This window comes from Colletotrichum paranaense (genome assembly GCF_030867605.1).
Source record: "Colletotrichum paranaense strain IMI 384185 chromosome Unknown Scaffold_3.1, whole genome shotgun sequence".
NCBI classification, from domain to species: Eukaryota; Fungi; Ascomycota; class Sordariomycetes; order Glomerellales; family Glomerellaceae; genus Colletotrichum; species Colletotrichum paranaense.
Window position 1 is genome coordinate 1,825,957 of NW_026848961.1, and position 26,477 is coordinate 1,852,433.

The window sequence follows — 26,477 nt, forward strand, 5'->3', positions numbered from 1 at the left end:
TGCATCACCGGGTGGTGCGGAAAGGCAAAGCGAACGGAACAAGATGACACGATATGCAGCTATACTGTTAGGCTCACTGTATTAAGAAAGAAAAAACGGGTGCACCTCCATAAACCCCCTTGCCCAACATCCTTCCTTGCCAACCTCCCATCCCTCTTCGCCTCGTCTGAGTTTTAGTGTCAACTTTTGATTCAGGGACTGGCGGCGGATACGCATACATTCAGGCCGATACTCCGTACAATTATTGTGCTGTCGGTGTGCCTTCCCTTCATCGCGTCTTCTTTTCTTTTTACCATCTGCATCGATCGACGTTGGTTTTTATTCCGATACGGAGTATCCGTACCTACAAGTACAGGCTAACCATTTCTACCTTATACAGCACATCTCCAGACTTTCGGTACCTACCTATTCCCTTGATACCTTCCTTTCCCTTGCGTTCTTCCAAAGAAGCGCATGACAAACTCGACGTCACCCTGAGCGCCGTCACTTTTTCTCAGGGTCTAGACCAACCGACCGACACACGCTCGACATCCAATCAAGACACTCATCATCAACGGCTGTTGCCGGCACTCGAAGCTCTCCCCAACGCCAGGACCGAGCTTGTTGGTTGCCCATAGCTGTTCCTTGCTACTTTCCAGGTCACCCAACCTATTTCGCCCCAGGGACCCCCCCAAAAAACAACTTGACCGCGCCGCTCTTCTCCAACCCGACCACAGCTGCCTGCCGACACATCAACGCATAGGCCGAGTAAGCACGCGCGCATTGTCAACACGGGAATCCTTCTTCGCTTCATCTTCGAGCATTTCCTTCCCCCATCTGACAGCGCTCGCCTGCTGCCAGCCATCGCACGGCCTGTTGCACGACGAACAACCAACGAGCCAGCGCACCACGACTCGTCTTCTGCACACCACCCGACACCCGAGATTCAGGCCTGGGATTTAGCTTCCGGATCGATCATGAGCTTTCGTTTAGGCTTTGCGACATTGTGAATCACCACACAAACACCACAACAGTCACCGCTTCCACCCGACCCCTTGCCGTGGTTCCCGCAACTCCTTACCCTGCCTCACCCGTGAGCCCTTCGAGATCCCTTGTTCCGTCGCCCTGGCCTCCGACGCCTGTACCGACCTACACCATGGCCTTCACATCCCAGTACCGAATGCCCGGTACCTACTTTGACGCACAACCCGCCGGAGTTCACCCTGGCGTCTTCCGACCACCCACTTCCCCCTCCGCCGGTTCTTCCTACTGTTTCGCCAGAGCAAATAGCTACCACGCCGAAGCAAATACACCTTCAGCTCAGGCAAAAAGGAAACGGCGCAACAATGCCTCCCGCGAAGCTACTCCGTTGAATGAATGGAACGATGGCAACATGAATCTAGACAGCTCGAGCGAACTCCCTAAACACGAGACACCTCTACCGATCCGAGAAGCCCGATACACGCTGGCTGGCCAGCTCGAGACACCTGGTGCCGGCGTCAACACGCCTTACGACAACGGTAACTTGGATGAGAGCATGTACTCAGACGGCGATTATCGAAGAGCCTTGGGATCAAAACGACCACACGAAGAGATGGAATCGCCTATTCCAGGCCAGCCGACTGTACTGGTCCAGCCTAGCCATCCAGTCGCCGGCGGCTGGAGTCGCTTTGCGTTCAACACTATTGGTGGGGTCGTAGGCAAAGTCTGGGAATTCTGCAAGGCTGGGGCCTTCATTGGCTTCTCTGCTGGGGGTGGCAAGGCTTATACCATTGATGGCCAGAGCATCCGTCCCTCTTCAGCTGCTACCTCAACTTTGTCTGCGCCCCAGCTAGAACCATCCGAGAAGTTCAACGAAAAATACGAATGGAGACAACAGCAAAGTCCCCAAAACTTGGATACCCCCGTTGGAGATACCACGCCGCCCGGAGGATTCCCTCAGCCCCTCTTCACATCGTATGCCCGGGAGCCAGACCAGGCCCTGAACCCCGAACCCGAGGTTGGGGTCGAGGTCGAGGCCACACCTTCGCGACCCGCCGTAAAACGCCGACAGACGAGTGCTGGGAATCATGATGAGTTGCGAAACTGGGTTGTGGTGGACGAGTCAGCGCCAGGCAATAGGCCAGTTTCGAGGGCATCGATGCGACCAGCATCCCGCAACATGCGCCCTTCCCTAGTCACAGGCCGGAGGATTAGTGTTCCCAAGCCTCGTCTCAGCTCGATCCCGATCCACAACCGCCGCCAATCTACGGCTAGCCACGAATACAATGCTCCGGACACCGCACCACTGTCATATCAGGAACCAGCAAGCTTCGCTAGTGTGAGGTCTCCGGAGCCGCCGAGGACCTTGACCGGGCCCTCGCCGAGCCGAATCCCACTTCCAATGCAGTCTGCCGGCTCGAGCCCAAACCCGTTCGCGAAGACGACCGTCTCGGCCCGGCGTCAGAGTGCCATTCCGTCACCGGCACAATCTTTAATGAGCCCACCCATACGCTCGCATCGCCGCTCCAATAGCAGTGCCTCAGCAGCATCACCTCGCGGTAAACTCAAGGAATTCGGGGTGGACTCCATCCGCGCGAGCCCTCGGCTCGACGTGGAAGCCAAGAAGTTGGCAGCCAGACGAATCAAAGATGAACATGACACCGATGCGAGGATTAATGATTTCAACCAGAGGCTCAAGGAGATGATTCGCCAAGGCAGGGAGGCTCTTGGCACCAAGGTCGAGGTGGATGACGATGGATGCGGCTGGGAGGATGACTGAAAGAGAGTACTTTAATGGTCATGGAGGGCGTTTTGCTAGGTTCTTTACACACATCTGGGCAGGTCTGCTTTTTGGCGGGGAGTTGAAAGGATGATTTCGTCGCGTGATACCATCCACCATACATGCGGCATTCTTGACAGGACCCCAACATTACCTCGGGTCTAGATTTGCAAAGGTAGTTTCCAGCTCGAGATCTTCGAGTTTAGTAATAGCAAGGGTCTATTCGATGATATATGTAGCCTAATAGGTTGTATAGCTCCACTATTCAAGCGCAGCGAAGTCATAAACTGTGCTTGAAATGCTGGTCGTGACAACTTGAGGCTCTCTATCGTAAGCCACGTTGTGCTTCTTTGGCGCCCGGGATTTCCTCCTAATACTGATTTCAAAATGCGACATCTTTACCAAATATAGCCTTGCCATACTTGCTGTTGCCCCATGCCAACGCTGCATCCACATATTCAAAATCAGGACTCGCCCATTGGTGCGACCGCGGCACAGATGGACGAATCTCCTGCTTGGAGCCGCAGCTCTGGCATACCTCATCGTTGAGCTTCTCCAGCTCGGCCTCGCAGGCCTGGCAATGCTTGGCACAGAACCATCGCGGGCAGCTCACCACGACGCACTGTCGATCCATAGGCATGTGGTCGACTGTCAAGTGCTGCCCTCCGCAGCGGCACTTCTTGAGGTGACAATCGCGACCGGCATGGTCCGGGATACCACACATGCAGCAGCGGGCTTTGCACATCATGGCTGTGATCCCATCGCCCATATGAAAGGTGGGACATTCGCCCGGCGTACACATTTTGGGGCATTGCTTGGCGAGGTGTCGTTGGGGAAAGGGGCTGCAGCGGCAACGATTGCGCTTGGAGCTAGTGCAGGCGGCGACGTTGTGCCATGCCTGGCCGCAGTGGCCGCAGGGTAACGGGCAATGTTTCGTCTTGTGATAGCGGTCAAGACAGTTATGACAGGGATTCTTTTGCTCTTCCCGTGGTTGTACTGAAGCCTCTTGGACGCTGGTTTGTAGTCTCTGGTGGAGTCTCTGGAGCACTTCTACTAACGTGCGAGGGTCCATGTCGGGTGTTATCCCCAAGGCGTGTAGCTCAGCGGCGGAGAAGTCGAGACGCAAACGCCTGGGCGGCATGATTGCGGATTCCTATACGTAACGAATATCATATGTCCTGAGGGAGAAATTCTGGTATGATGATGTCGGTAGTTATAACGGCACCTGGAGGTAGTGGTGATGAGGCAACGGCGAGGTCGGAATGGCAAACGAAGGGGCCCCAGGTATCAGTGGCTGAACTGATGTAGACTGCAGTGCTTCCTCTGAATTTCAAACTTTTGTAGGAGTATCGCCGGTTCCTTCTTCACTGGTTAGGTACTTGGAAGACGGTATGGCTGGTTATATTCTGGTAAAAAAGGTCTTCCTCAATGCTGCCGCGGCGGTTGTTTGATGAGACGAGGTGCCGCTCAGAATTCACCGAGATACTCCGGCCACAAAAACGTGTTGTGCACGGCCCACTTATCAAGGGACACACAGTGTTGGGACATGGTGTAAAAGCTTCTAGTCAACTGTGCACCTGGAGTTGCATCCTCACAGGATCCAATGTCATTTCAAACCCAGCTCTTCCTCTCTTCTACTCAAATTCTATACCAACATACAATGTCGCCAGAGTCTACCTTGACTCTCTAGGTACGCAGACCAGGAAATTTCATGGCTCTACATGAGCAATCGATGCTCCGCCAATGCTCTACATCACAACTTATGCTCTCTTACGAAAATAGCCGCGATTAGTGCCAGCGCTGATGAGATGAGTGAGAAACCGTGGCTAAATCCCAAACCTTCGACGTACGCCTGCACGATGGCTGCTGAAACCTTTTCATCCGCATGATCGATGTAGTCAACACTCGATGTCGCTTTTGCGATAATCTACCCCAATTCATGTGAGTGTCCGCGACGGCTTGAGAGAATCATCGACTGGCCTCTCTGCTTACCTGCTTTCGCACAACTGCGCTGAGGTCCATGCCTTCCAGCAATGCGTCTAGCCGCCATCTCATCGTTTCCATCATGACGGCACTAACACATGACAGGCCGAGGATCATGCCGATTTGGAATGTCAAAAACATTCCCGACGTCACTGCGGCCTTGTGCTTGGGGTTGGCTGCGGCTTGAATGCTGATGAAACCCGCCGACTGTACCAGGCCAGCCCCAAACCCACCAGGTACGATGTAAAGCGACTCCCAAGCATTTGTATCTCCATGCCACCGAAGCAGCAAAAGCGAGTAGGAGAACATCGATGCGATCGTCGCAATTATCAATAGAGATTTGTAACGACCGGTTCTGTGCAAGTCAGCATGTCGCTCCAAACAACTTGCATCTTCGGGATTGACAAACTTTCTGATCAGATATCCAGCAAGGACGCCACCGATGGCATTCCCAAAGACAGCGGGGAAGAGATGTATTCCAGCAACAGTGTTAGAGACACGCTGTGTCACCTGGAAATAGAGCGGGACGGAGAACATGAGGCCGAGTTGAGCTGCGACTTGCCCACCGCTAATGACGTACGTCAAGATAATGTCGCGATGCTTCAACAGTTCCAGGGGAAAGATTGGCTCTTTAGCCCACCACTCCTCAACGGCGGCAAAGAGTCCACCAAACACGACAGCTACGCCAAAGAGAACGAAGATGAGCGGGTGGCTCCAAGGTATCTTGGTACCTCCAATCTCAATCGGGAGGAGAAAGGTCAAGATGAAGAGTGCCAATAAAGCAGCGCCAAGAAAGTCGATCCTCGCTAGAGAGCTCTTTTTGCCGTTGATGGGCTTGCCGCTTGCTTCAACACCTTCATCACTCTTGCCCACTTGCTTGCCTTTTGGCAGGAAAAACCAACACAGCAAGACAGCAAGTAGGAAAATGGGTGCCTGGCCGAGGAAAGACCATCGCCATCCAATGGTATCGGCTAGCCAACCTCCCACAGGTCCACCAAGACTTCGTCCTACTGTTGCGGCCAGGTTGATACCTGCTTGCCACGCAGCCACGTCACGGAGTGGGACGAGATCTATCAAGGTTAGCTCAGTCCTTCCATCAAGGGTCCTCTATCGTATTTTACCTGTCACCAAGAGCAGCCCGAGGACGTTCAATGCTGAGCCACCAGATCCTGAAATGACCCGTCCAAGCACGACTTGCCACATTGTGCGACCGACGCCGACCATTGCGCTGTGAACAGTCAGTTGACAATCATACGGATAACCTTGATCAAACCTACCACCCAACGGAAAACAAGGTATAAGCCACCATGAGGAGGGCACGCCGCCCGTAAATGTCACTGAGCTTGCCATACTTTCCGCCGTATTAGTGAATGGACTCACTTGAACTAGGTAGGGAAGGATGACGAACCAAAGTCTGAGTTGCCGCTCCTGCCAACGCGAAAGATACGAAGAGCCAACTGGAGTTTTCGAGATCATCGAATTCAGAGGCAATCGTTGGGTGCGTTGCCATCACCAAAGAGCCATCGGCGTTCGCAGTAAAAGTTCCAACCAGCAGGATAGACACGATCTTGACAACTGCCCAAGTCGAGGTCTTTCTGGCTTGTAGCTTTGCATCATCGCTGGCGGTTGCAACGGGTGCTACTTGTTCGACATCGACGCTCGAATCGACGACTTCTGACGGCCGTGTGAGATGCCATGGAAGGTATTGGCCGTCCGAGTCTGCGCTAGACGACGAGGAAGTCAAAGAGCTCTCACCTGACGAACTCGACCCCCGTCGAGTACTCGACAACAAAGGCGACCTCTCGTCAACTACCCTCTGTGTTCCTTCACCACTTTGTAATGTCTTTGAGCGCGTCATGCTGATCGATTTGGTTGTGTGGAGGAGAGAATCACAGAGCCGCAAGCCAGCAGATGGAAGAAAAGGAAGGTGTCATCGGCTCTTCAAAACTCTGATGCAGCCGGGATGAACCTTTTCAGATCCGCAGTGGACAACCATGCCATGCGTCCGGTGTGGCACTCGGAGTTTCCCATGCACTGGGGAGGAAGGCAACGCCGTGTATTGGCCAATCAAGCCCGGCATCATACCCAATGTTTTCCATTTCCCATATCAGTCAGTCAATGGGCATCTGAGGAAAAGCTCTTTGACAGGGAAACAAAAATTGCCGATAAGAGGATGCAGGCTCGCCCGGCGCTGGGGCTCAGGTATGGCGACATATTGCGCCATCGGCGCCATGCGACTTCGGACACTTCTCGGGTCCCCACACGGCCGATAGGACGGCGGTAACCGGTGGAATCAAGGCCATATTTGCTGCCTTCCCGGGAACCAAAAACTACTCGGACGACTCAAATTCAACGACAGAGCCTACGGATTCTTCAATTCTTTTTCTGCGAGACGCTGCAAAACGCACCCGCGTGTGGAGATTCTCAGCAAATGGCATCCCTAGCTTGGATCCCAGTCCGAGGATTGTTCCTCTCTCCTCCAGACCAGTGCGACATGCCGCAATTTGCGCTGTTGTGAGTTGGAGCCGGATCTCGCCGGATAACTATGTTTCACTGACTCATCAACACAGCTGACCAGACTTCTGAAACTCTGCTGTTCTCTGCGATCGCCGCTCCGGTACCGAAACCGTGTGTGTGCACGCCGGCTTAGATCGCGTCGCGACGAGCCGATTGTTTGGATTCTACAAGTTGTGTTAATCTGGTCGGCCCCCGGGCTTCTTTCATCTTCCGATTCCTCTGTCTTACTTCGGATAATTAAACCACTTGAGTCCTCGAAATTGAAACAGACGTGGGATCGTCATCCAAAGATTGGGCTGCAAGTGTTTCAACTTCGAATTCCGTGAGGATCGTGGCATGTTCTATCTGATGACGCCCAATGGCGATGGAATTTAGACTGGCTTTGACAAAATATGAATTCTCTCAATCGATATTGGCAAGATTGGGAGACAAAGGCATGTTGCGCAAGTCCGTAGCCAAAGCCTTCGGCCCACCTCCCAAGTTCTCATCGTGTCTTGACAATTGACATACGCTTGTTCCAGCTTTAGATTGGGTCTTGACTCCCGCTTTTCCTGGCCTTCCCTCTCAGTTGCTTTGCAATCAGAACGCATAAAGAATGGGCTTTTAAAACCCCGTAGGAGAAAGGAGACATGCGCATGGGTGACAAGTCTGCGCCTATTGCGATGCCCTGAAATAGCAAACAACTCAACATGAATAGTCCATTTTAAACACACTGGAAAGTAAACAGTACGGAGTATCCGTTTACTTAATCACCTCCGACCCTTAGTGTCCCCATAAACCGGCGGGATGACTCTGCATACTTGCCCCAAGCACCATATCCGCGGCTGGGCGAGCTATGTTCTGGAGGACACTGCAGATGTAGAGTAGTATGGGGAGAGGAGTGAGCACTCTATTGTATGGGCGACCCACGCAACTGACCACAACCGAAGCCTCTTCTTGTATACATCTGACTAGCCGAGATAATATCTGCAATTTCCGGGAAAACTGAATATCAATAATCCATCCCGCGGATGACCGCAAAACCTTACTATGTGGGTTCCAGGGGGAGAACATCAACATTGTACGACGTACGAAGCGATACAAACAATACGAATGACTGTATCTACTCCGACACTTTACAGCCTTTCAGCAGTCTTTATAAAGACTAGCCTTGACGCCTTTGACCATCATGCATGATTTCCCTCATCAGACAATAATTGACAAATTACTTACCTTCAGTTCGACACCTCCAACACTCTTTACGACCAAGACACTTTTCAATCAAGATGCATGCGACTCTGAAAATCGCCATTTTCGGCCTTGCCTCTCTGGCTGCTGCAGTGCCATCCTCCCCCAACGCTGACGCCGGTGCACTCTTTGCCATTGAAAGTTAGTAAATACACGGCGCCCTTCGTGTTGTATATCTGTCCCTAATCAAGCTATGAAATTGTAGAGAGATGCACAGGACTCTATGCCAGATGCAACGACGACTGCTGTGGCTCGTTGACCAGCTGCAACTATATTCCCATCTGCGGCAATAACCGCTGCGTGTCATATGACCCCGCTATTACCTACAACCCTACTTGCAACTAAGCGTTTACTCAATGAGTGGGCTTAGTTGGATTGAGAAGTCCGACAACTTTTAGCCTTCCATATGTTGTAGGGGTTCTGAGGGGAGCAGAGAAAGACTGAGCCGGAATCGATACGAGAAATCTTCGAGTGGATCAGCTTCGTGAAGTCTTACTAAACAGAGCTCAAAGCCTCTACCCTGTCACTTCACCGATATTCTCCTTAGCTATAGAATATTGACTCACAAACTCATTTACTCCCGTCCATCATTATGTCGTGGCTGTCAAGAGGGTTTCCCTAGCCTTGGTCTTTAAGTCTGAGAAATCAACCCCCATATAGCAAGCTGAAGTGGGTTAGAAGACGAAGCTTGTCTTCATTATTCCATTTTTGAGACTCTCGCAAACTCACCGAGTGAATCCAGGTTTTGAAATCACTCGCATCAAACAACAGTCTCAACTTGTGTACCGTACCAACTACCTGAGACTGTACGACCTTTCCCACAATGATCGACGTCTCTATAAAACCCTGAACTTCCTAGTTACGCATTCTTCAGACTGTTAGAGTTATTTGTTGACCAGTACCTCCTAGCTTAGTGACATATTCTCAGATGTGATGACTGGCATACCAGTTTCGAGTTTGCCGATTCCAGTTTTGGAATGATGCGAATGCCCAGAAAGGATACTCATCATCAGTCTTGTTTGCTGTGCTTTCTACTCCATAACAGCTGCGATCATACGACCTACAATCACTTCAAATTCGGAGCGCTCGACATTACAATTAAGCTTTAGGTCAGCCTAGAGCTTGGTATTGGTTTCATAGCTGTTATCGCTCCCTCGGTACATCCAACCTTTTCCGGTAAGTTCTGAGGTTTGCAATCCAAACTTAGGCTCCAATGGCAAGATCCCTGAATACCGGCTAAAGGAACAATAATGCAGTTTGCCAGAGAAAACGGACTGCTCATTGAAATCCTCTCTCAATCATCTGGACTCTGCGTCTCCAACACTAGGACTTGGCAACTATCGGTTCCAATAGAGACACGGCCGAAAGAGCACCATAGAGCCGAATAAGACGTCGAGCTGTCAAGCCATGCAGAACTTTTGATTGTCGACATGCTATCGTGTAAAACGGTAGAAGAGAATCTGATGACAGAAGTCTGGGGCGTAGCGCAATGCCTAAATACCTTAAAAGAGGCACGTGTTCGAGAAAGCTCATGTACCGGCATTAAGTGTCGCTGAATACAACATGGGGTCTGAAGGTCGCATATCAGGGCATCGCGGCACGCCTCGGACGATGAGCACAAGAGTACGCGAACGATGCTCGCTTGATTGTGGTAAATAGTCAGTTATGTTTTTCTATATCTATTGAGGGTTTCTATTTTCCTGCCAAGACTACTTATTTCAGCTTTCTCAGGAGACAAATCCTTGCTAGGAGCTCCCGTCGGCGCATCCACCGCTTAGACTCTCGCGGCATCCTAACTGATTACAGTCTTTGCCGTGTTTTGCTGGAAGAAGTCCTAATGGCAGCCAAATTGGCAAATTGGAGCCTACGAGCAACGTTTGCCAGCTGGAATGGAATGCCGAGCATGGGTATATATCCTCGCAATATCTGGCAAGCCGACATGCCTGTTTCCTTTTGTTCTCCGACCATCAGGCGGAAAGACTGTGAGAGCTGGCTGGCACGGCCCAGTTGACCACCCTTTCGCCCGTCGTGGAGCCTCTGATAGTAAGTGATCATGGAGCTCGGCATGCCCGAGCCGCTTCTGCGCCGTATGTGCCGGATAAGTCGGAAGGACCGGATGCCGCGGCCCGCCCGCTAGCAATGCTTCACGAGTGGATTATATGCCATGGCTAAAAGCGCTCTGAGGTAGCCCTGAGGAGTTTTCCGAGGCGTTCAATCGTCGGCGTTGTTGTCCTTGGCCGAAACACACGAGATCGTTTATAACTCGGCTGAGACGCAAGTTTCTGAATTATGATACTCTGTACCGGTATGTGTGCCGCGATCATAACCAAGACTTGCAGTATCTCTTCTTGTCATTTTCGTAATCTTCATAAAATCCCTCCCACATAACCCGATCAGCGCACCGGGGTCGATCAGGCTTGTCTTCTTCGTCGTCGGGGCAGTCCGGCAAGGCAGCTTTCCATTGCGCATCCGAACGGGAGAGCCACGGCTTTGGCAACGGCCAATCGCTGAAGTGGACCAGATAGGCTCTTGATACCTCGGCCATGGCGTTCCATTCCTCGTCGTCGTCGGGCGCAAGGTATTTCTGGTGCTCCTTGGCTCGGAATTCGCCGGTTAAAAGTGCAAGTCGACGATGCGGGAGGATCATGGCCGAGTCCTTGAACATGTGATTCATGACCTCCATGTCGAAATCCCCGGACTTGAGCGCCTCGCTCACAATTTTGTCATACCGCGACTTATTGGGCTCGATGAGCATGACATGGGAGCCAAGGACTTGCTTGACGACGGGCGTATCCTTCTCGTTCAGCCAGTAGGCGCGGGGGACGGCGACGGCTGCCATTGGGGCCAGAAAATAGTGATCCATGTTGTTCAAGACCTGCGAATCGGAATCGAAGGCTAACACTCGTGTGTAATCTGTAAGATCGAAGGCGTGGAACTTGGTCAGGCTCTTGGACCATGTTGCCTCTCCCTTGTGTGTTGTGAGGAGACCAAAGGGCCGCAGGACGAGGTCCGGTAGAGCCTTTTGGATGGTCTGGATAGCTTTGGCCTCCTTTGAATCCCCTTCCACCCAAGTTTTGGGAAAGATCAGGACCTGGTCGTGTTTTGCGCCGAAGCGGTGCAGGCGATTGAAGTTAATCACCTAATTGTCTCGCATTAGCAAGAGGTCACCCGTGTATCACGCCGCCACCTAGAAAGCCATGGGGCAGACATACTGCATTACACAGGTAGTGAATGTCCGTCGCATACTGAACATAGGCAAATCGAGGTTCTAGCTGTTCGGTAGTCCAGAATGGCTTCAGCTCTGCAAGCGAGCCCGAGCTATTGAATGTGCCATTCTTTAGGACATTTTGTAGAGGGTTTGGTATGAAATTGTACTTGATCGACTGATAGCCCGTCAAAAGAACGAAGACAAAAATGCCGCAAGTCAGCGCAACGGCGCGCTTCGTCGATATGAACATGATCGACGACGAGGTGGAAGATGGATTGAGTTGACAGCCCACTTGATACCACAGAAGGATAGAGACTCAGGTAGGGATTTGATTACCGTTTCTCAATCAACGTCCATGAACAGAGAAGTTGAATCAGGGGAAAAGTTACGAAAACCTTAACCTGCGCCAAAGGAACAGTTCCATGGCCTAGGATACCACCCTCCTTACTTGAGCCTGGTGCAGGCTGCAGCGATGCCCCTCCTCTTCAAGAAAGGAGGCTAACGGCATGAGGGACGATTTCCCGCTGACCTCGGAAAAGTAAATCTTCACCGTGAAGCACTGCGGTTGAGGCAGGGCTTCCTGGCGCGAAAGACCTCGTATCCAATGGCCCAAATGTCAGACGGGTGGGACGCGCACCCGTTTAGGGATGAATGACAGTCTTAGTCTCTTGGGGGTTCTTGGGGGGCGACAAGGGTGGTTGCTAGCGCAAATCTATCATTGACGCGGAGTGCCCGGGACTGAGACCGAAACCAAGCCATCAGGACGGTAGCTGTCAGTGTATTTAGGCCATCGTGATTCGAAAGAAACGTGCTAGTTGATCAATGCCGTAGCTTTCTTAAGGGCTAACAACTTGATTGGGTTGATGTTGAATCCATTAAAAATATTGTATCGATTGTGTACGTCGGCCTCAACTCCCGGTACCAAATGTTGCATAACTGCCAGCACCCTTTCTGGGCTGGCTTAACTGTCGCCATTTTGGCGTGAGATGGGTCCCCCTGGCTTAAAGTTATGAAGTGGAGAGTGAGTCAATATGAATCACGGATTACCGAGTCAACAACACGAAAGAGTCGGCCCCCGCTATGTCCCTGAGCTACCGCAACTTTCGGATAGTGGTTCCGGCGCGGTGAACGCGGTAGGAAAGTTGCTGCCAGTATCCAAATGAAGAACAGCAGAATGGCCACAATCACGGTGGAAAACACATAAGATCACCGCGTATTCGAAGAAACGGAGGATACTGGTGCTATGGCGCCAAACAACTTTGCGCGTCGCCGATACGCTCGAATCACGGCTGGCGTTGTTCTTGCGATGGTAAGTTTCCATACCCCATTGCCTGTTGGCGAGGACAAGATCTGACAGAACGTTTGGAGCTCGTCTGTCAAAATGCGGCCAGCATATTGGTGAGTTGACAGCCTTTGACTGCGCCTAACTTGCAGTTCAATCATGGACAACTAGAACATGACTGATGGAGATCGATAATTAGTTGCAGCACAAGGTGCAGAGCCGCCCGCAGGGCAATTCCGCTCGGTATGAGCCTCTCAGTGCTGTTGTCCTTTCCGAGGCTTTGAAGTTGTTCATCTCCCTCGGCGGTGCTGCTTGGGCTTACAACAATACTGAAGACCGCTCGGCAGTTGCTTCCGGGTTTTTAGATTACGTGCGGAGCGGCCATGACAATGCTGCCATACCGGCTTTCCTGTACACGCTCTCGGCCACCAGCCAGAGTTTTGGGGCTTACCACCTCAGCATTCTGCCGTACCTGATGCTGTCGCAAGTCAAGCTCATCCTGACACCTATCTTCAGCAAAACCCTCCTGAAACAGACACTGCACCCTCATCAATGGCTGTGCCTGGTTATCATGGCAGCAGGAATAGTCATGGTACAGGTCGGTTCTCTACCGTCGTCATTGAGCGATGTCAACAGCAGTGACGCAGGCAAAGATAGGGCCTTCGGAATTGTCGCCATGCTGGTGGCTGGTTGCTGTAGCGCTTTCGCTGGTGTCTATATGGAAGCTGTCCTGAAGTCATCAGAACGTAGTTTCATGGTTCGCAACGCTCAGCTGGCGGCATACGGCTGTTTATGTGCACTCGGCGGCTTCTTGTGGCAGTCAGACTTCAGCACCAAAGGGTTTTTCCTTGGTTACACGACGCTGGTCTGGTATTTCGTTCTGTTGCAAGCCATGGGAGGGTTTCTCGTCTCCTGGGCGGTCCGTGTATCGAGCACCATTGCCAAAAATTATGCCCAGAGTTTGGGTTTCCTGTCAGCCTCGACGATTCCCTTACTCTCGTCACCTCACGCATTGAGCTTTGAGGTAAGAACACCAAGAGTCCTCGACTAAGATTTCCGAACCCTTGAACTGACTGGCTTGTAGTTGTACTCTGGTATCGCAACGGTTCTAGGAGGCGTATTCGGATCTCTCTGGAAGACCGAAATGCCTGTTGATTCCAAAGTAGACAGTGACGAACGACCTAAAGAAGGATCAATAGTTTAATGACTAATGACACGTACATTCATGGCCTACGGCTTCTCTTCCTAATCATCTCACTCGACAACGCAGAGGTTCTGGATTAGAGACCATGGATGGTTTCACCACTTCGGATATTCTAGTAAACAGAGTGAGTTCCCTGATGTCCGTGAACTCGGGGGAGTAGTTGCCTTTACGGCCTCGCTCACATTTCTTTCCGCATTTGTGGCCAAGGAGCAGCACTTTGCTGAGATGGTTCTTCCGCCCTCCTCGAAGAGCGCAGCTAATGGTGCTGCCGCCGGAATGTCGATAAAATACAATAGGGACTGCCTAGACTATGCTGGATATCCACGCTTCTCACTTTCCGTAAAGAAGATGACCATGCGCCATAACTTTTTGACCATATCCTCTGCCTCGTCATCCAATGCCTGCGGTAAGTGTTAGGGACCCTACAAAGAGAAGAGAGGGGCATGGTATACGTACCGCTGCAAGCTCTTCCACCAGCTCGGAAGGCTTCCCATGCTTCCGAAGATGCTCCTCCACGACCTCGACAAGCATCTCCTCTTGTACGCCTAGATACTCGACAATTTTCTTCTCTACAAACGGACGGAGCTTGTCGCGGATGATGGCATCGTCCAAGAAGTCCCACTGCACAGCCCAGTTCCATAGGCCGTCTTTCTCCGACGGGATTTCCTGGGCAAGAGCACGAACAGCCTTGCTAATCTCCTCCTCGGTCATCTTATCCGCCGCAGTCGTAGGCTCGAACTGGATGGGGATAAGCTGTCTTCTCGTTGTGCTGTCTTGTTCCTCATCGTCAAGAAGGCCCTCCACCTCAGCAACAGTCCGTCGTTGAGGAGCCACGCGCTGGGCTTGTGCGCGCTGAGCCGCAGCACCCAGCGATAACTTGAAGGGCGCTGGTGCGGAGGCGGCTGCTTGTTGTCGCTGCTCCATCTCATGGGCTTGTTGGTCAAGGAAGGAGTCGGCCATGCCGCGCGCCCTCTCCATGTCTGCAGCCTCTCTCCGGCGCTCGTCCTCTTCAGCCCTCCGATCTGCCTCGTCCCTGGCTTGTTCGTCGGCTCGTTCGATTTGTCGCTTCTTGACCCAGCCCGCGTGGTCGCGGTAGTACAAGTGGTTCTTTCTAGACGCTTCTCTTTCGTCATCCCAGGCCTTTTCCCGTTCAAGCTGCTCTTGTACGCGTCTCTCCAGCGTCTCCTCATCCTGCAATTCACGGTCCTTTTCTCTCTCCAAGGCTGCAGCACGGGAACGCTCTCTGTTGACCCATTTTCGCTCCGCCTCAAGATACATCTTTTCTTCCTCTGACTTTTGCTTCGAGAGCTCCCGCTGATAGATCTCCTCGTCGTCGGCCTCCGTATCTTCGTCTTCGCGGTTGATAGACAATTCGGCATTCGAAATACCTCCGTTCACGAATGATGTCGTGCGGGACCCGTTCTGTCCTCTGGGGCCCGAGGGCGCGTTGTGCATCCCACGAGGTCCAACAGGAATATTGTTGGTGTTGGAAGGCGGCGGAGAATCCAGCCGTGATAACCGTGAGGGTCCATTGCGGTTCCGTTCCATCTCCTCCATCTCTTCCTCACGTTTGAGACGCTCCAGATCTCGCTTGTTGCTGCGTTCTCTGAATGCTGCGATCTCTGCGGCGACAATCTCTCTCATCTCCGCAGGGATATCTGCAAGCTCATCATCTTGAGCCAGAGGGATATTGACAACCTCGACGTTCTCTCCGGAGTTGCTCATTGACACATCGCCTTCGCCGTCGGCTGTGCTTGCGGATTTTGGATACACTAGGTCCCGGATGACTTGCTTCAGAGTATCCTTGGCAGTCTTTGTCCGAGATTCGGCACTACTATCATCGCCTCTGCCTTCCTTATAAGATTCGATGTACTTGAGAGAGTTCGGGTCGATGGCGACTTGAAGCTTGACCATTTCAACTCCATCGAAAGAGTTGCCTTCCGATGGTACACTGTCGGATGGGGTTTGTCGCTTCAGGGGGACCTCGATGTCTTGGAGCAGATCGCAAGCGGTTGCAAAGGAATCGGCATCCTCGTACTGCGCGAAGCCAAACTTTGCTCCTTTGCCGTCAGAAAGCACTGAAGTAGCGACGTCCCATCTCCGAAGTTTTCCGACAGAATTAAGGATGGATTCGATGCCTTCATCGCCTCTTACGCCTTCAGGAATTTTATGGATGAATAATGTTCTCAACTTCTCCTCGTTGGTCGGCGGGACCAGGGACTGCATGTGCTCGCGTGCGGCAGCGCGGGACTGATCGTACCCGCGGTCCATACCCAATCCTTGTCGTCCGCCGCTCGGAGTATTGCTGTCTTTTCTGCCGACATCAGGGCCGCCTGGCTTGCCACCTATAGTACCAAGACGAATGACGGGTGCACTGAAGTTGATATTTGGGAGGTTCGCGGGAGCTTGGAAGTTAGGCGGCAGGCCGCTTTGTCGGTTAGCTTGGGCATTGTTGGACTGCTGGACACCGGGAGGTGGTGCCATTCCCGGAGCGGAAGACATGCCTGGCGGAGGGCCTAAAGACGGGTTAGCAGAGCATCTTGGTATCAGAGCATTGTATTCCGAACCTAGACCAGGTGGAGGAGCCATGCCTGGGGCGCCATTGGACCCCGGGAAGCCACCATAAGTCGGAGGCGGCCCATACGGGTTTCCTGCTGCAGAGATGAGTGAGAAACAGATCGCTTGGGGGTTCGAAGATTGACGCACCTCCATAAGGATTGTAGGACATGGTGGGAAAATCTACGGGGTTGCTGATGGAAGGGCAGATGTGGAATCGTGAACCAACGATTCTGCAATTGGCGAGACTGGCTTGAGTCGCGGAGATGAAATGCTGTCAGTGAAAAACAGATTGTGGATGATGCTCCGGTTCAGACCTCGCCGCTCAGATCGAAGGAAGGGAAGGGGCGACAGGGTCTGCGTGGGAGACAGAGGCTGGCGGAGGGCGTGGCGGTAGGTGGGACGCAGAGCTCCAAAGTCGAACACTGAAGCTCTTGGTCTGTCTCTGTAGTCAAGTCTCTCAGGGCCTGATCCACTTCTCTCCAAAATTCGGCGCGAGGCCAACGCGAATTGGCCTTGTAACGCGACAGCTCTTTGATTGGTCGATACTCAATGGCGGGCCCCTCGGCATCTCGGAGATACCCTTCACCGAACAAGCTCCCAATTGATTGAATTCGCGACTCGTCAGGTCTGGACTTTGGAAGGAAATATTGTAAGGTCAATCGCCAAAGCTGCGCCAAATCGATTCCCTTTGCATTGTGCTCGCCTGGCCTCGGCGACACTCAATCGCAATGTGAGCATCTCTCCTTGTATTACTGTTGATTCTTGACTAACCAATGTCTTCAAGGGCGTTGGAAATCGGGTTGCTGAGCAAAAGACTGCTCACCACCTGCACCATCCGCAGTCCCTCTCTGCATGCATCACAAGCGTTCCGACAGCCATTATGGGCTCACCCGCGTGCCTTTGCGACCTCTTCAATCCTCTCGGCTCCCCCTCGCTCAGGTTCACGGTCAAACCTTGAAGGCCTGTTCTCCAAGCCCTCCCCGACGAACTACGCCCAACCGCCGCCTCCGCCGCCGGCCGCAGACGCGGCTGCCCCTTCTCAGGAGAAGTCCGATAGTCCCTACGCATATGACGCCACTTCTGACACATTCGATATTTCCAAAATCATCGCCATGGAATCGGATGAATTCCTCAAGAAGCATTACCCCACAAGCAAGCAAGAGCCCGACCTGCGCACACGTCCACAGACTGGTCGAACCGTACACCTTACCAGCAAGACGGATTTGGCCAAGGCGCTGAAGCTTCTTGACTTCAACTGCAGGAAGAACAAGATCAAGAGACAATTCCAATTACAGAAATTCCATGAGCGCCCAGGAAAGAAGCGCAAGAGACAGAAGAGCGAGAGATGGAGGGCTCGTTTTAAGGAAGGGTTCAAGGCAACAGTGGCGAGAGTCATGGAGCTCAAGAATCAAGGCTGGTAGGAGCGACCACTAGCATGTGACAATATCCCTGGAGAAGATGTAGCACATGGTGTTTACAAGATGTACAATATGTAGAAATCACAAGGATTTTGTTGTCCCAATGCGTTACTTGGGGTGTTATTAGCGGCTTGAACTCTGCATTTCGAGGGCGTAGAGTGTGTATAGGTGTCTACAGAGATTTCTCAAGTGGTTTCCTGGACGGTGAGGGGGCCGGGCTCGTCTTGATCCTCGGCCGGCTACGGAATACAGCTTCCATGTCTTCAACGGCCATCAACTCCTCGGCAAGTATCGATGCATCGGGGTCCAGCTCCATCGTCTCCTCCTCAACGACGGGGATCTGGCTCTCGGTTCGGGCTCGAGGCCGCGACTTCTTCAGCGATTTTTGTCTGTCCAGTTGTGCTCTTTGGTGGGCGGCCTCAAACCCAACCATGCTCTTGCGTGTGCGAGCCACCAGGTCGTCCTCGTCAGTTACGCGAATCGTAACTTCCCCAGTCCGGCGATTAGCACTGGCAAAGGATGGTCTCAGGGTCAGCGTGTCATCCTCCTCGTCGTCTGGGTCGTATCTGACGTTACGCGAGGATCGAGCCATTGACAACCGCGTCCGCTCTGCGAGGGACAGGGTATGACGTGGTTTGGAGCGCTTGATAGGTGAGGGGGATGCAACGTCTATGTCCTTCAAGATCTGGTCCGCCAGCTCTTGTGTTGGTGATTTGGGTGGCTCGGGTGAGCTGTCTTCCCTTTCAAACGGAACCTCCGCCTCGCCTTGTTCTTCCAGGGGCGGAGTTGCAATGCGGTTAGGGATCGTCTCCGTAATGTCGTCTTCGTCCGGTAAAGGGGGGGTCGGCGGAGGGATAGCCAGTTCATCTTGCGACTCTGGCGGTAGTAGCAATGGGCTAGGTAACGGGGCTGGCAGGTCAGAACTGCTGGTGCGGGAAGAAATGCTGATGGCGGGACGTTCGAGACGTCTGAGATGGGGTTCCTGCAGTGACGGACGCCGGGGTAGATTGTTTGTTCCATGCAAATCGTCCTCTAATTCGCTGAGTTCTGAGATGGTCTCGTCTCCGAGGCTTTCCCTCGTAGCCAAAATCCCATCTGGCTTTTCATGTTGGCGAGTCCGTGGGCCCAACGTCTCGGTGAGCTTAACCACAGGCAGAGAGCCTACTTCAGCCAATTCTGCCAGACAGTCATCCAAAAGATTGGAGTAATTCCTTGACAATGAAGTGCTCTTCTTTGCAAGATGCCTTTTGGGGCTCGTCTTCCCCAAATGCAAGCTCTCATGTGAGTCGAATTCGAGGTCGATACCACGTTTCGCTCTCGTTGGCTGTGACATCTTGGACGTACTGGCTTTCCGTCGTTCGCCGGACATGCCGGCTCGGAATTCCTGCCATCTGGCGAGTCTCTCCCTCTGCGTCCTGACACGGTCGTCCAATTGCTCCAAAAGCCCTGTATCGTGCGTCTCCAACTCGGTAAGTCGGCCAGACTCCAAGCGCCGCCAGATTCTGTCAAAGGGGGCCGACAACAGGCCATCCTTCCGGGCGTTGGAGTCACCGTAGAGAAGAGTCTCCATCCATTTCTCATTCCCAGCCCAGTTCGTTCGCACCGTCCTCCAAGTGTCCGATCTGAGATTGTCTGGTAGGTCTCGAGCGCTTGTTATTTCTCGAGCGGATTTGATTTCCTCTTTCCTCCGTGCAATGCCTTTCTCTTTCTGGCTCAACACTTCAGCAAGGTCGCGATATTGTTTCCTGGCCTCATTTTTCTTCCGCATAGCATTGGTGATGGAGGCTCTGTGAGCAAGCGCAAGAGTCACAAGCTCCGTCCGTTCGGCACTGTAACCCCGATTTTCTAACGCAACTTGCTGGGCGATGGCTGGATACTCGTGCTCGGTTTCTGTCACTTCGGCCACCATCTTTTTCAAAACGGCGGACGAGAAGACGGCAAGAACTTCTTCCAATCTCTCCCCTTTGCATTCATCTAGCATGGTCTTGCGAACCACGGCGTCTCGTCCGAGGACTCCATTCTTCTTGGCCTGGTCGAGGCTTCGCAGGAGGGCAGCTCGTAGGTTCATGGATTGAACATGGTCTCGGGGCGGAAAGAAGGGTTGAAGCTTCTGTAAATCACCAAAGATTAGCAGAGTCCAGAACACACGCTATTTGCACATACATTCCGCGCCTCTTCCGGGTCCCAGAGCACAAAGAGCTGGTAGAGTGCCCATTCTACGCAGTGGATGCGCTTTTTCTGCACAGAGAAAGTCTGCGCATCGAAGTCTGGCCAGTCTGGGAACGAGGTAAAGTCCAACAAGCGAAGGTTGGTCAAAAAGAGGGAGGCATTGGTGGTAGGCGCGGTACTCGTGGATATCGAGGCGTTGAGGGGTGCGCTCAGGGTCTTGGTCGACGGGCCCGATCGCGGTTGGCGTGACCGTGCAAGCAGAGAATTGGGTGGCAGAGTCGCCATGACGACATTTTGCTTTCAAGAAGTGGCCTCGAAGAATCAAAGTTGACTCTTGTCTTGCGTCTCCCTTCGGATGGAGTATAGGGGGGATGTCATTTACGTAGGCGCGTATCGCATTGAATCGGTTCCAAATGCAGGCAGCGCATTTGTTGTGTTGATGGTGGGGAGGAAACGGCGGTGGAGGGATCAGCCCAGCCCAGCAACGCTTTAGCGCGCCAGGGGTCCCCAGAATCTCGGTTAGCGGTTGACTGCCTGCGCTATCAGTGGCACGTCAAGGCTCCGCCTGGCCTACCTGTCCTCACCTTAGTCCACCTCGACTCGCCTTACACCAACTCATGCGCGGTATAATTACATTGTCCCAGCTTCAAGGTGAGCGGACTATTTCTTTTCTTTCACGAAGATGCTCGCTCCAGGCTCTCAGAGACTGGGCTTTGCAAACATTTCAGAGTCAGTAGAAGACTCGTCGAGACTTATCAAAGACATCTCTATACTTTACCTTATCGATCATCAATTAGAGCGCGGGTGTCTGTGCGTACATCATGGCGTTACTGCCTACCTATTCTCCGAGTATCCGTATCACTAGAGTTTGACACATTACCAACGGTTAACCAACCAAAAAACAAACCCACACAGTTTATCGATGCTACACTCAATAGGGTTCCCTCGTCAAGTACATAGCCTTTCTACTCCCGTCTTCATTCCCAGTCTATAATTTTACTGTCGAACCTCGGCTGCGATCGAGTCAATTCAAGCAGTGAAAAGAGTGTCTCGGGTTTGATACAATGCAGCTTACTTTCTGCATCATCCAGATAGCTGACTTTCCCGATGTTGGAGTGAAGGGATGGGAGAGTCGAAGCACAGAGACATGTTCAGACAATGATCGTCTGCAAATTAGCAAAATTCAACCCAAGCCAACTTATACTTCTTTGACTCGACTAAACGAAGCGAAAGTTCCCAAGTGTAGGCAGATTTTGTTTTAACGGCTATTACGGATTCCCTCTCTAGCCCTATCCGCGCCTCCAGGCATTTTGTGCCTTGTTGTGATGACGCATGCCACAATCGGCAGCAAGATGATTTGAGTGTCATCGTGAAGAAAGCTGAATGTATTTCCAATAGGTTATTGCCCAACTCTAGCTTCTTTTCGATCTTTATACAATGTGCCCTTAATTAGGATTACTGCCATAGCTGTTAGTAAACACAACCACAGAATACCACATCCTCTGTCAACTCACAATGTAGCCCCTGTGTTATCAGAACAGACCGCTTTCCCGGAGACGGCAATGCATTCCCCTTGTCCACTTGAAAGAAGCGTAGTGCCGTTTTCAAGATTAGGGTCAACATCAGTCCCGGCGAGATCTTGAAGAGCCTTCCTATCCGCGGCTTGCTGCTGTCGGCTACCGCCACGCTGAGGCGAGGCCGCAGCAAGGCCGAAAAAGGCGATTAGGGTGACTGAGGAAATAGAGGAGAGCTTCATGATTCGATTTCTTGTGGGGGTTGAAATGGAATGGTAGATTTCGGGGGTTCAGTGCTAGGAAAGAGGATTGGGCCAGCCGGAAGGTAAATCGATTGAACTCGAGCCAAGTCTGAACTATGGAAATGAGATACTCATCTCAAAAGCTAAATATTCACTTTTCTGTTCTACCTGAAGCCTTTATATGCATTGCGTGAACAAGGGCGTGAAGCTCATGTGTTGTCACAAATGGGATGACAGGCCGGTTTCGCGGTTGTCTCAAACTTGACAGGCGGCTCCTAGCACATCAGGGTGAACTTGACTCCTGCCACAATCTCGAGACAGGTCCACTCCAAGCGCACCTTCAGATCGTCCTATATCATGGAACCTCTTTCTTATACTAAGGGACTCATACTAGAGACTAAAAGAAGTAACCTGTGTGCGTAGCATGGCTCCTCAAAGCAATCGCCTGGCACTTGGAATCTGAATCTCCTGGTTTGAATCACGACTTAGGTTTCGCGATATGGAATGCTCGTCTTGGCACAGGCATGGGATGCAGAATTGAGGATGAGAAAGCCGAAGCGGGGTAGTTCTTATAGAATATTTCTCCATGCGAGAGCGGCCTTCCAACTAACCCAAGTTGCCCTCACCGACGAAACTGATTCAATGCAAGCATCAGACATGGCAACATTTGCCAAAACCAGTTCCCAATGACCGGGCTAAATATCATTTTTTTTTTTAAAAAAAAGGCGATAAAGTATGTTTGGATTCAAGGAGTCTAAGAATATTTCAGTGTGGAATTTAGAATCCCTTATTTGGTCTTATAGTCGATTGGATTGCAATTAGCTTTCGGGCAGAATCTCCGTGATGTTGCTCTTCGCAAGCTTCTCAGTCTCATCCAATACTTGAATCAGCCCCTCTTTCGCAGAAGTGTGATTGTGACCTTTAGGCTGAGTCATTCCCATATGTTCCATAGTCACACAGATGACAGACTCCATCAAGCGCAGTGCCAGAGGTCCTGCAATTCCGACATTGTAGAATGCCGGGGTTTCATTGACTTCAAGCAGCCACGCGGTTCCGCTTGAGTCTATGAGAAAGTCCACCGCAAACAGTTCGAAGCATTTGTCCACTGTCGTGAACTTGTCCGCCATTGTGTGTACAGCGGCTCGGAACAGCTCCGCGGAAACGGCGCAGATCTGCTCAAAGACGTGCGCCTTCCAGTCACCGGGCAGCAAATCATCTGGAACATCCCAAAAGTCTCTCATTGACTCTCGATTGACAAAAACATCTTCGTCTTGAAGGGCTGTGTTGGTAAGAGAGGATTTGAGGCTTGGGTACAACCAGGGCGGTTCGTAATCTTCTCCAGCAAGAAGGGCAAGCAGTTCCTTGAAGACATAGACCTTGAGACGGCCTACAGAGAGAACGTAGGCTCGAGCGTGCCACTTCCTTTTCTCTATCGGCGGAATAGAGACAACATATTGCTGAGCGACGAACTCGCGCATCTGGGCTGACGGAATACGACCGCCTTCCTTGAAAAGGTACTGGGGCTTTGGACTTCTTTGGATCGCTTCCAAGTTTTGCTTTAGCGACAAGGCGCCTGTGGCAGTAACTAGCACATCAAGAGAGTCTAGACCAGGTGTAGATAGTGTTGGCGAGAAGTCCGGGTTGCCCTTTTCTGAACATAGGGTCGTATCTGGGAGAGGTTGTTGACTCTTGTATACCAGGATGCTCTCGTCCTCTTCTTCAACCTCGTACTCTGCAAGCTCGAGATGATCGGCAAGCTCATCTACTGTGCTAAACAGTCTGATGCCAGCACCACAGTCGACCATTGCCGGCTTCATAATCCACCAGTCGCGTTCTGATGGGGGCTTGCTCTCATTTGCCTCGAGTGAATACAGAAGCGAAAGGTCGTCTGCAGCAGTCAAAGACTCCTCGACATACTCGGCATAGTCTAACGATAGACGGACTGTAGCGGGCACATGACTTTTGAGGATGCTTTCTGGTCTCTTGGCTATCCACAACTCCACAACCCTGGCAAGATAGTCTTTCCGAGCCAAAGCGTCGCTGTTCGGGTAGGCGTTGATCAGGCTCGTGGTCGCTGAGTTCAAGAGTTTGAAGTTCCGATTCAAGTCCCAACCATCACAAAATTGGAAGACTGTCTTGGAGTTGGTCGGGAAATGATCGAAGTTGTCGATGAACTTGGCATCCGGCGCGTGCGTTCGGATATAGGACTTGATGGGTTCCGACAGCCAAGGACTGGCTGGTTGGACATACGCGTGCATTCTGGTTGAAACTGGGGAACAGTAAAAGCATGCTTTTGTGAGAGGTTCCAGTCTCTTCTTAAGGTGATCTTGTTATCTTGGATGTCATATGATCGGAGACAGACAGTTAGGTCGTGGCTGCGGGCCTGTGATGGAGTTAGACGTCAGAAAGCAATTCGGAATTTCTTGTGTGATTCATAGAACCCTTTAAATCCAACAATTAGTGGTTCCCCAGGAGTTAAGATATCTCTCGTTATTGAATCATCTGGAGAATCGTAGCATCGTCCACCAGGTTATAGTGGCCAAGAGGCATGCCAAGCGAGATCGCGGATTTCCATTACCTAACCTCTACTCTTGCGGTTTCCATTTGAAATAACCAGTTTTATAAACGTAATCCAAGCCGAGCTCACTCCGAATAAAATCAATACATTTTTGATCCAGCTCGATGACTTCAGTCGAGTTGCACACTTTGATCCTTGCTCCCCCCCTCCTTTGAGTGTAGTCACACAAACAGCATATACTTCAACTTCACTCCGAAGAAACGTAATCGTGTTTGGTCCCCTCCAATGAAAACAGATGATTAGCTTTGACTTGGAGTGAATATTTCTGGATTTCGTAATGCACAACGCGCAATACGCCGTCACGTTATTAAGAGAAACCAGGGTCTGGAGCATCAAGTCGTGAGAGACCATACGAGCACGCGATCTCATTCTGTCTAGCAACGCATGACAGCATGCTAAATCCTTGTTGTTATTCATCAGGAAGCATTTGAGAGTAGCGGTGACTTCAAGTTCGTCCAGAACTAACACTGCATTGGAAGGTACCTCAATTCGAATGCCAAAGATCATCAGGCACAGGCTTCATCTTCAAATCCATTGATATCATGTGGATATTTAAGGAGTCTGCCAGTATTTCAGATCATGTGCTAAGAACCCTTAGCAATCAGCATCTTACTCATCCTTAAACATGATACCTTGAGCCCTGGATGATATTGAGGGTCAAGTCTAAAGATATTTGCCGAGAATTCCACACATGCACGCCTACGATGCTGAAAGCTCAATCCGAAGAGTAGCAATCAACCCTGGCTACTTGGCCCTGAACAGGAGCCAGACAAAAGATGACTACAATCGTAACTACGTTCAGAAAGAAGATAATGGCGATAATGTGCGACTTTTAAGGTGGCATCGATTCTGAGCATTCATCGGAGGATTGAGCACAAGACCAAACATGCGCTGCTAGTCACCTTATAAGTATGATGTATCAGATTAATCTCTTATTTTGGATGGCCATTCGATTCGATATCTACTTATAACATGAGTCTAGCTTACCGGTCAACTCAACAAAAAGCTGGTTAGAAGTTTGCCGCAATATTTAGTTTGCCACCTGGATGTTTGTCAAGCTAGGACGGTAGAAAGTGGGCAGCTCAAGTCTGCGTCGCCTGGAACACCATTGACGCACCAAGCAAGCTGCCCAGCACGCGTTCAATGGTATTGGCGAGGAGTCATGAGATTCCGCACGAGAAGTAGAGATGGAAAGCAACGTCGATCTATAATTCGCCAATACCATTAGTCTCAAAGATAGATAGCACAGAAACCGATCAACGACAATCAAGCAGCTGTCTTAAGAGAATAACAAATGACTCGAGTCTAACAGCAATGTCAAATTTCCCTTGAAAGGCTACCTCTGATACCTGCGCCTTACATACCGGCATTTCACAGATGAAGTACTATGCCCCTCTCCACCAGACCAGACTCTCATGAAATCAGATTCAACGCCACAGCAGCAGTCTTGGCAACGGGCGCACAGCGGCCTCGGCTCCTTCAGCCGGTCTGGGTTCGGTATTACAGCTCACTGGGCAATCGTCCCGAAGTTGAACAGGATGGAAGTCGAAACCGGAGAACCGCCTGGGGATTTGTATACGCTCCTCCGCAAGTGGGGAAGGTTGAAACTATAGGGGTTCGTTTCACCAATTTGATTTTCGAAGTTTGTGTCCGTTCGCCTAGAAGCTGTAAAGGAAGGACCAACTAGCGTCGAGAACGTGACCGACACCTCCGAAGGCTGCCACCATGAAAACACTTTGTATGAAGTGATGGTGGGATGGAGACACCGTGATTGAGAGGGTTGTAAGGTATCCGAGGTGACGGTACTATACATTGGATAATCACTCTGACAACCAG

At 51.5% G+C, this 26,477-nt stretch overlaps 10 protein-coding genes across 10 annotated transcripts; 4 read left to right on the forward strand and 6 right to left on the reverse strand.

Annotated features, from left to right (window-relative positions):
* Nucleotides 1-1,135: 1,135 nt before the first annotated feature.
* Nucleotides 1,136-2,740, forward strand: CPAR01_04163 (uncharacterized protein; the record flags this gene model as incomplete). Its single annotated transcript, XM_060488444.1, has 1 exon — nucleotides 1,136-2,740. One exon carries the CDS (start codon nucleotides 1,136-1,138, stop codon nucleotides 2,738-2,740), a length of 1,605 nt encoding a protein of 534 aa, XP_060352650.1.
* Nucleotides 2,741-3,122: 382 nt separating this feature from the next.
* Nucleotides 3,123-6,581, reverse strand: CPAR01_04164 (major facilitator superfamily transporter; the record flags this gene model as incomplete). Its single annotated transcript, XM_060488445.1, has 6 exons — nucleotides 3,123-3,893; nucleotides 4,515-4,667; nucleotides 4,733-5,793; nucleotides 5,845-5,951; nucleotides 6,001-6,074; nucleotides 6,132-6,581. The coding sequence occupies 6 exons, from the start codon at nucleotides 6,579-6,581 to the stop codon at nucleotides 3,123-3,125; spliced, it is 2,616 nt and encodes an 871-aa protein (XP_060352651.1).
* A 1,924-nt stretch (nucleotides 6,582-8,505) lies between these two features.
* CPAR01_04165 (uncharacterized protein) lies at nucleotides 8,506-8,812 on the forward strand (the record flags this gene model as incomplete). The annotated part of the gene is made up of 2 exons (XM_060488446.1): nucleotides 8,506-8,608; nucleotides 8,673-8,812. 2 exons carry the CDS (start codon nucleotides 8,506-8,508, stop codon nucleotides 8,810-8,812), a joined length of 243 nt encoding a protein of 80 aa, XP_060352652.1.
* Nucleotides 8,813-10,787: 1,975 nt separating this feature from the next.
* CPAR01_04166 (glucose N-acetyltransferase) lies at nucleotides 10,788-11,925 on the reverse strand (the record flags this gene model as incomplete). Its single annotated transcript, XM_060488447.1, has 2 exons — nucleotides 10,788-11,606; nucleotides 11,680-11,925. The coding sequence occupies 2 exons, from the start codon at nucleotides 11,923-11,925 to the stop codon at nucleotides 10,788-10,790; spliced, it is 1,065 nt and encodes a 354-aa protein (XP_060352653.1).
* A 993-nt stretch (nucleotides 11,926-12,918) lies between these two features.
* CPAR01_04167 (UDP-galactose transporter) lies at nucleotides 12,919-14,161 on the forward strand (the record flags this gene model as incomplete). The annotated part of the gene is made up of 4 exons (XM_060488448.1): nucleotides 12,919-12,984; nucleotides 13,044-13,073; nucleotides 13,157-13,981; nucleotides 14,042-14,161. 4 exons carry the CDS (start codon nucleotides 12,919-12,921, stop codon nucleotides 14,159-14,161), a joined length of 1,041 nt encoding a protein of 346 aa, XP_060352654.1.
* A 308-nt stretch (nucleotides 14,162-14,469) lies between these two features.
* CPAR01_04168 (uncharacterized protein) lies at nucleotides 14,470-16,889 on the reverse strand (the record flags this gene model as incomplete). Its single annotated transcript, XM_060488449.1, has 4 exons — nucleotides 14,470-14,562; nucleotides 14,618-16,677; nucleotides 16,729-16,815; nucleotides 16,868-16,889. The coding sequence occupies 4 exons, from the start codon at nucleotides 16,887-16,889 to the stop codon at nucleotides 14,470-14,472; spliced, it is 2,262 nt and encodes a 753-aa protein (XP_060352655.1).
* A 604-nt stretch (nucleotides 16,890-17,493) lies between these two features.
* CPAR01_04169 (uncharacterized protein) lies at nucleotides 17,494-18,141 on the forward strand (the record flags this gene model as incomplete). Its single annotated transcript, XM_060488450.1, has 1 exon — nucleotides 17,494-18,141. One exon carries the CDS (start codon nucleotides 17,494-17,496, stop codon nucleotides 18,139-18,141), a length of 648 nt encoding a protein of 215 aa, XP_060352656.1.
* Nucleotides 18,142-18,310: 169 nt separating this feature from the next.
* Nucleotides 18,311-20,592, reverse strand: CPAR01_04170 (uncharacterized protein; the record flags this gene model as incomplete). Its single annotated transcript, XM_060488451.1, has 2 exons — nucleotides 18,311-20,248; nucleotides 20,302-20,592. The coding sequence occupies 2 exons, from the start codon at nucleotides 20,590-20,592 to the stop codon at nucleotides 18,311-18,313; spliced, it is 2,229 nt and encodes a 742-aa protein (XP_060352657.1).
* Nucleotides 20,593-21,752: 1,160 nt separating this feature from the next.
* On the reverse strand, nucleotides 21,753-22,063 carry CPAR01_04171 (uncharacterized protein; the record flags this gene model as incomplete). The annotated part of the gene is made up of 2 exons (XM_060488452.1): nucleotides 21,753-21,774; nucleotides 21,822-22,063. 2 exons carry the CDS (start codon nucleotides 22,061-22,063, stop codon nucleotides 21,753-21,755), a joined length of 264 nt encoding a protein of 87 aa, XP_060352658.1.
* An 818-nt stretch (nucleotides 22,064-22,881) lies between these two features.
* CPAR01_04172 (TTL domain-containing protein) lies at nucleotides 22,882-24,321 on the reverse strand (the record flags this gene model as incomplete). Its single annotated transcript, XM_060488453.1, has 1 exon — nucleotides 22,882-24,321. The coding sequence occupies one exon, from the start codon at nucleotides 24,319-24,321 to the stop codon at nucleotides 22,882-22,884; it is 1,440 nt and encodes a 479-aa protein (XP_060352659.1).
* Nucleotides 24,322-26,477: the final 2,156 nt, after the last annotated feature.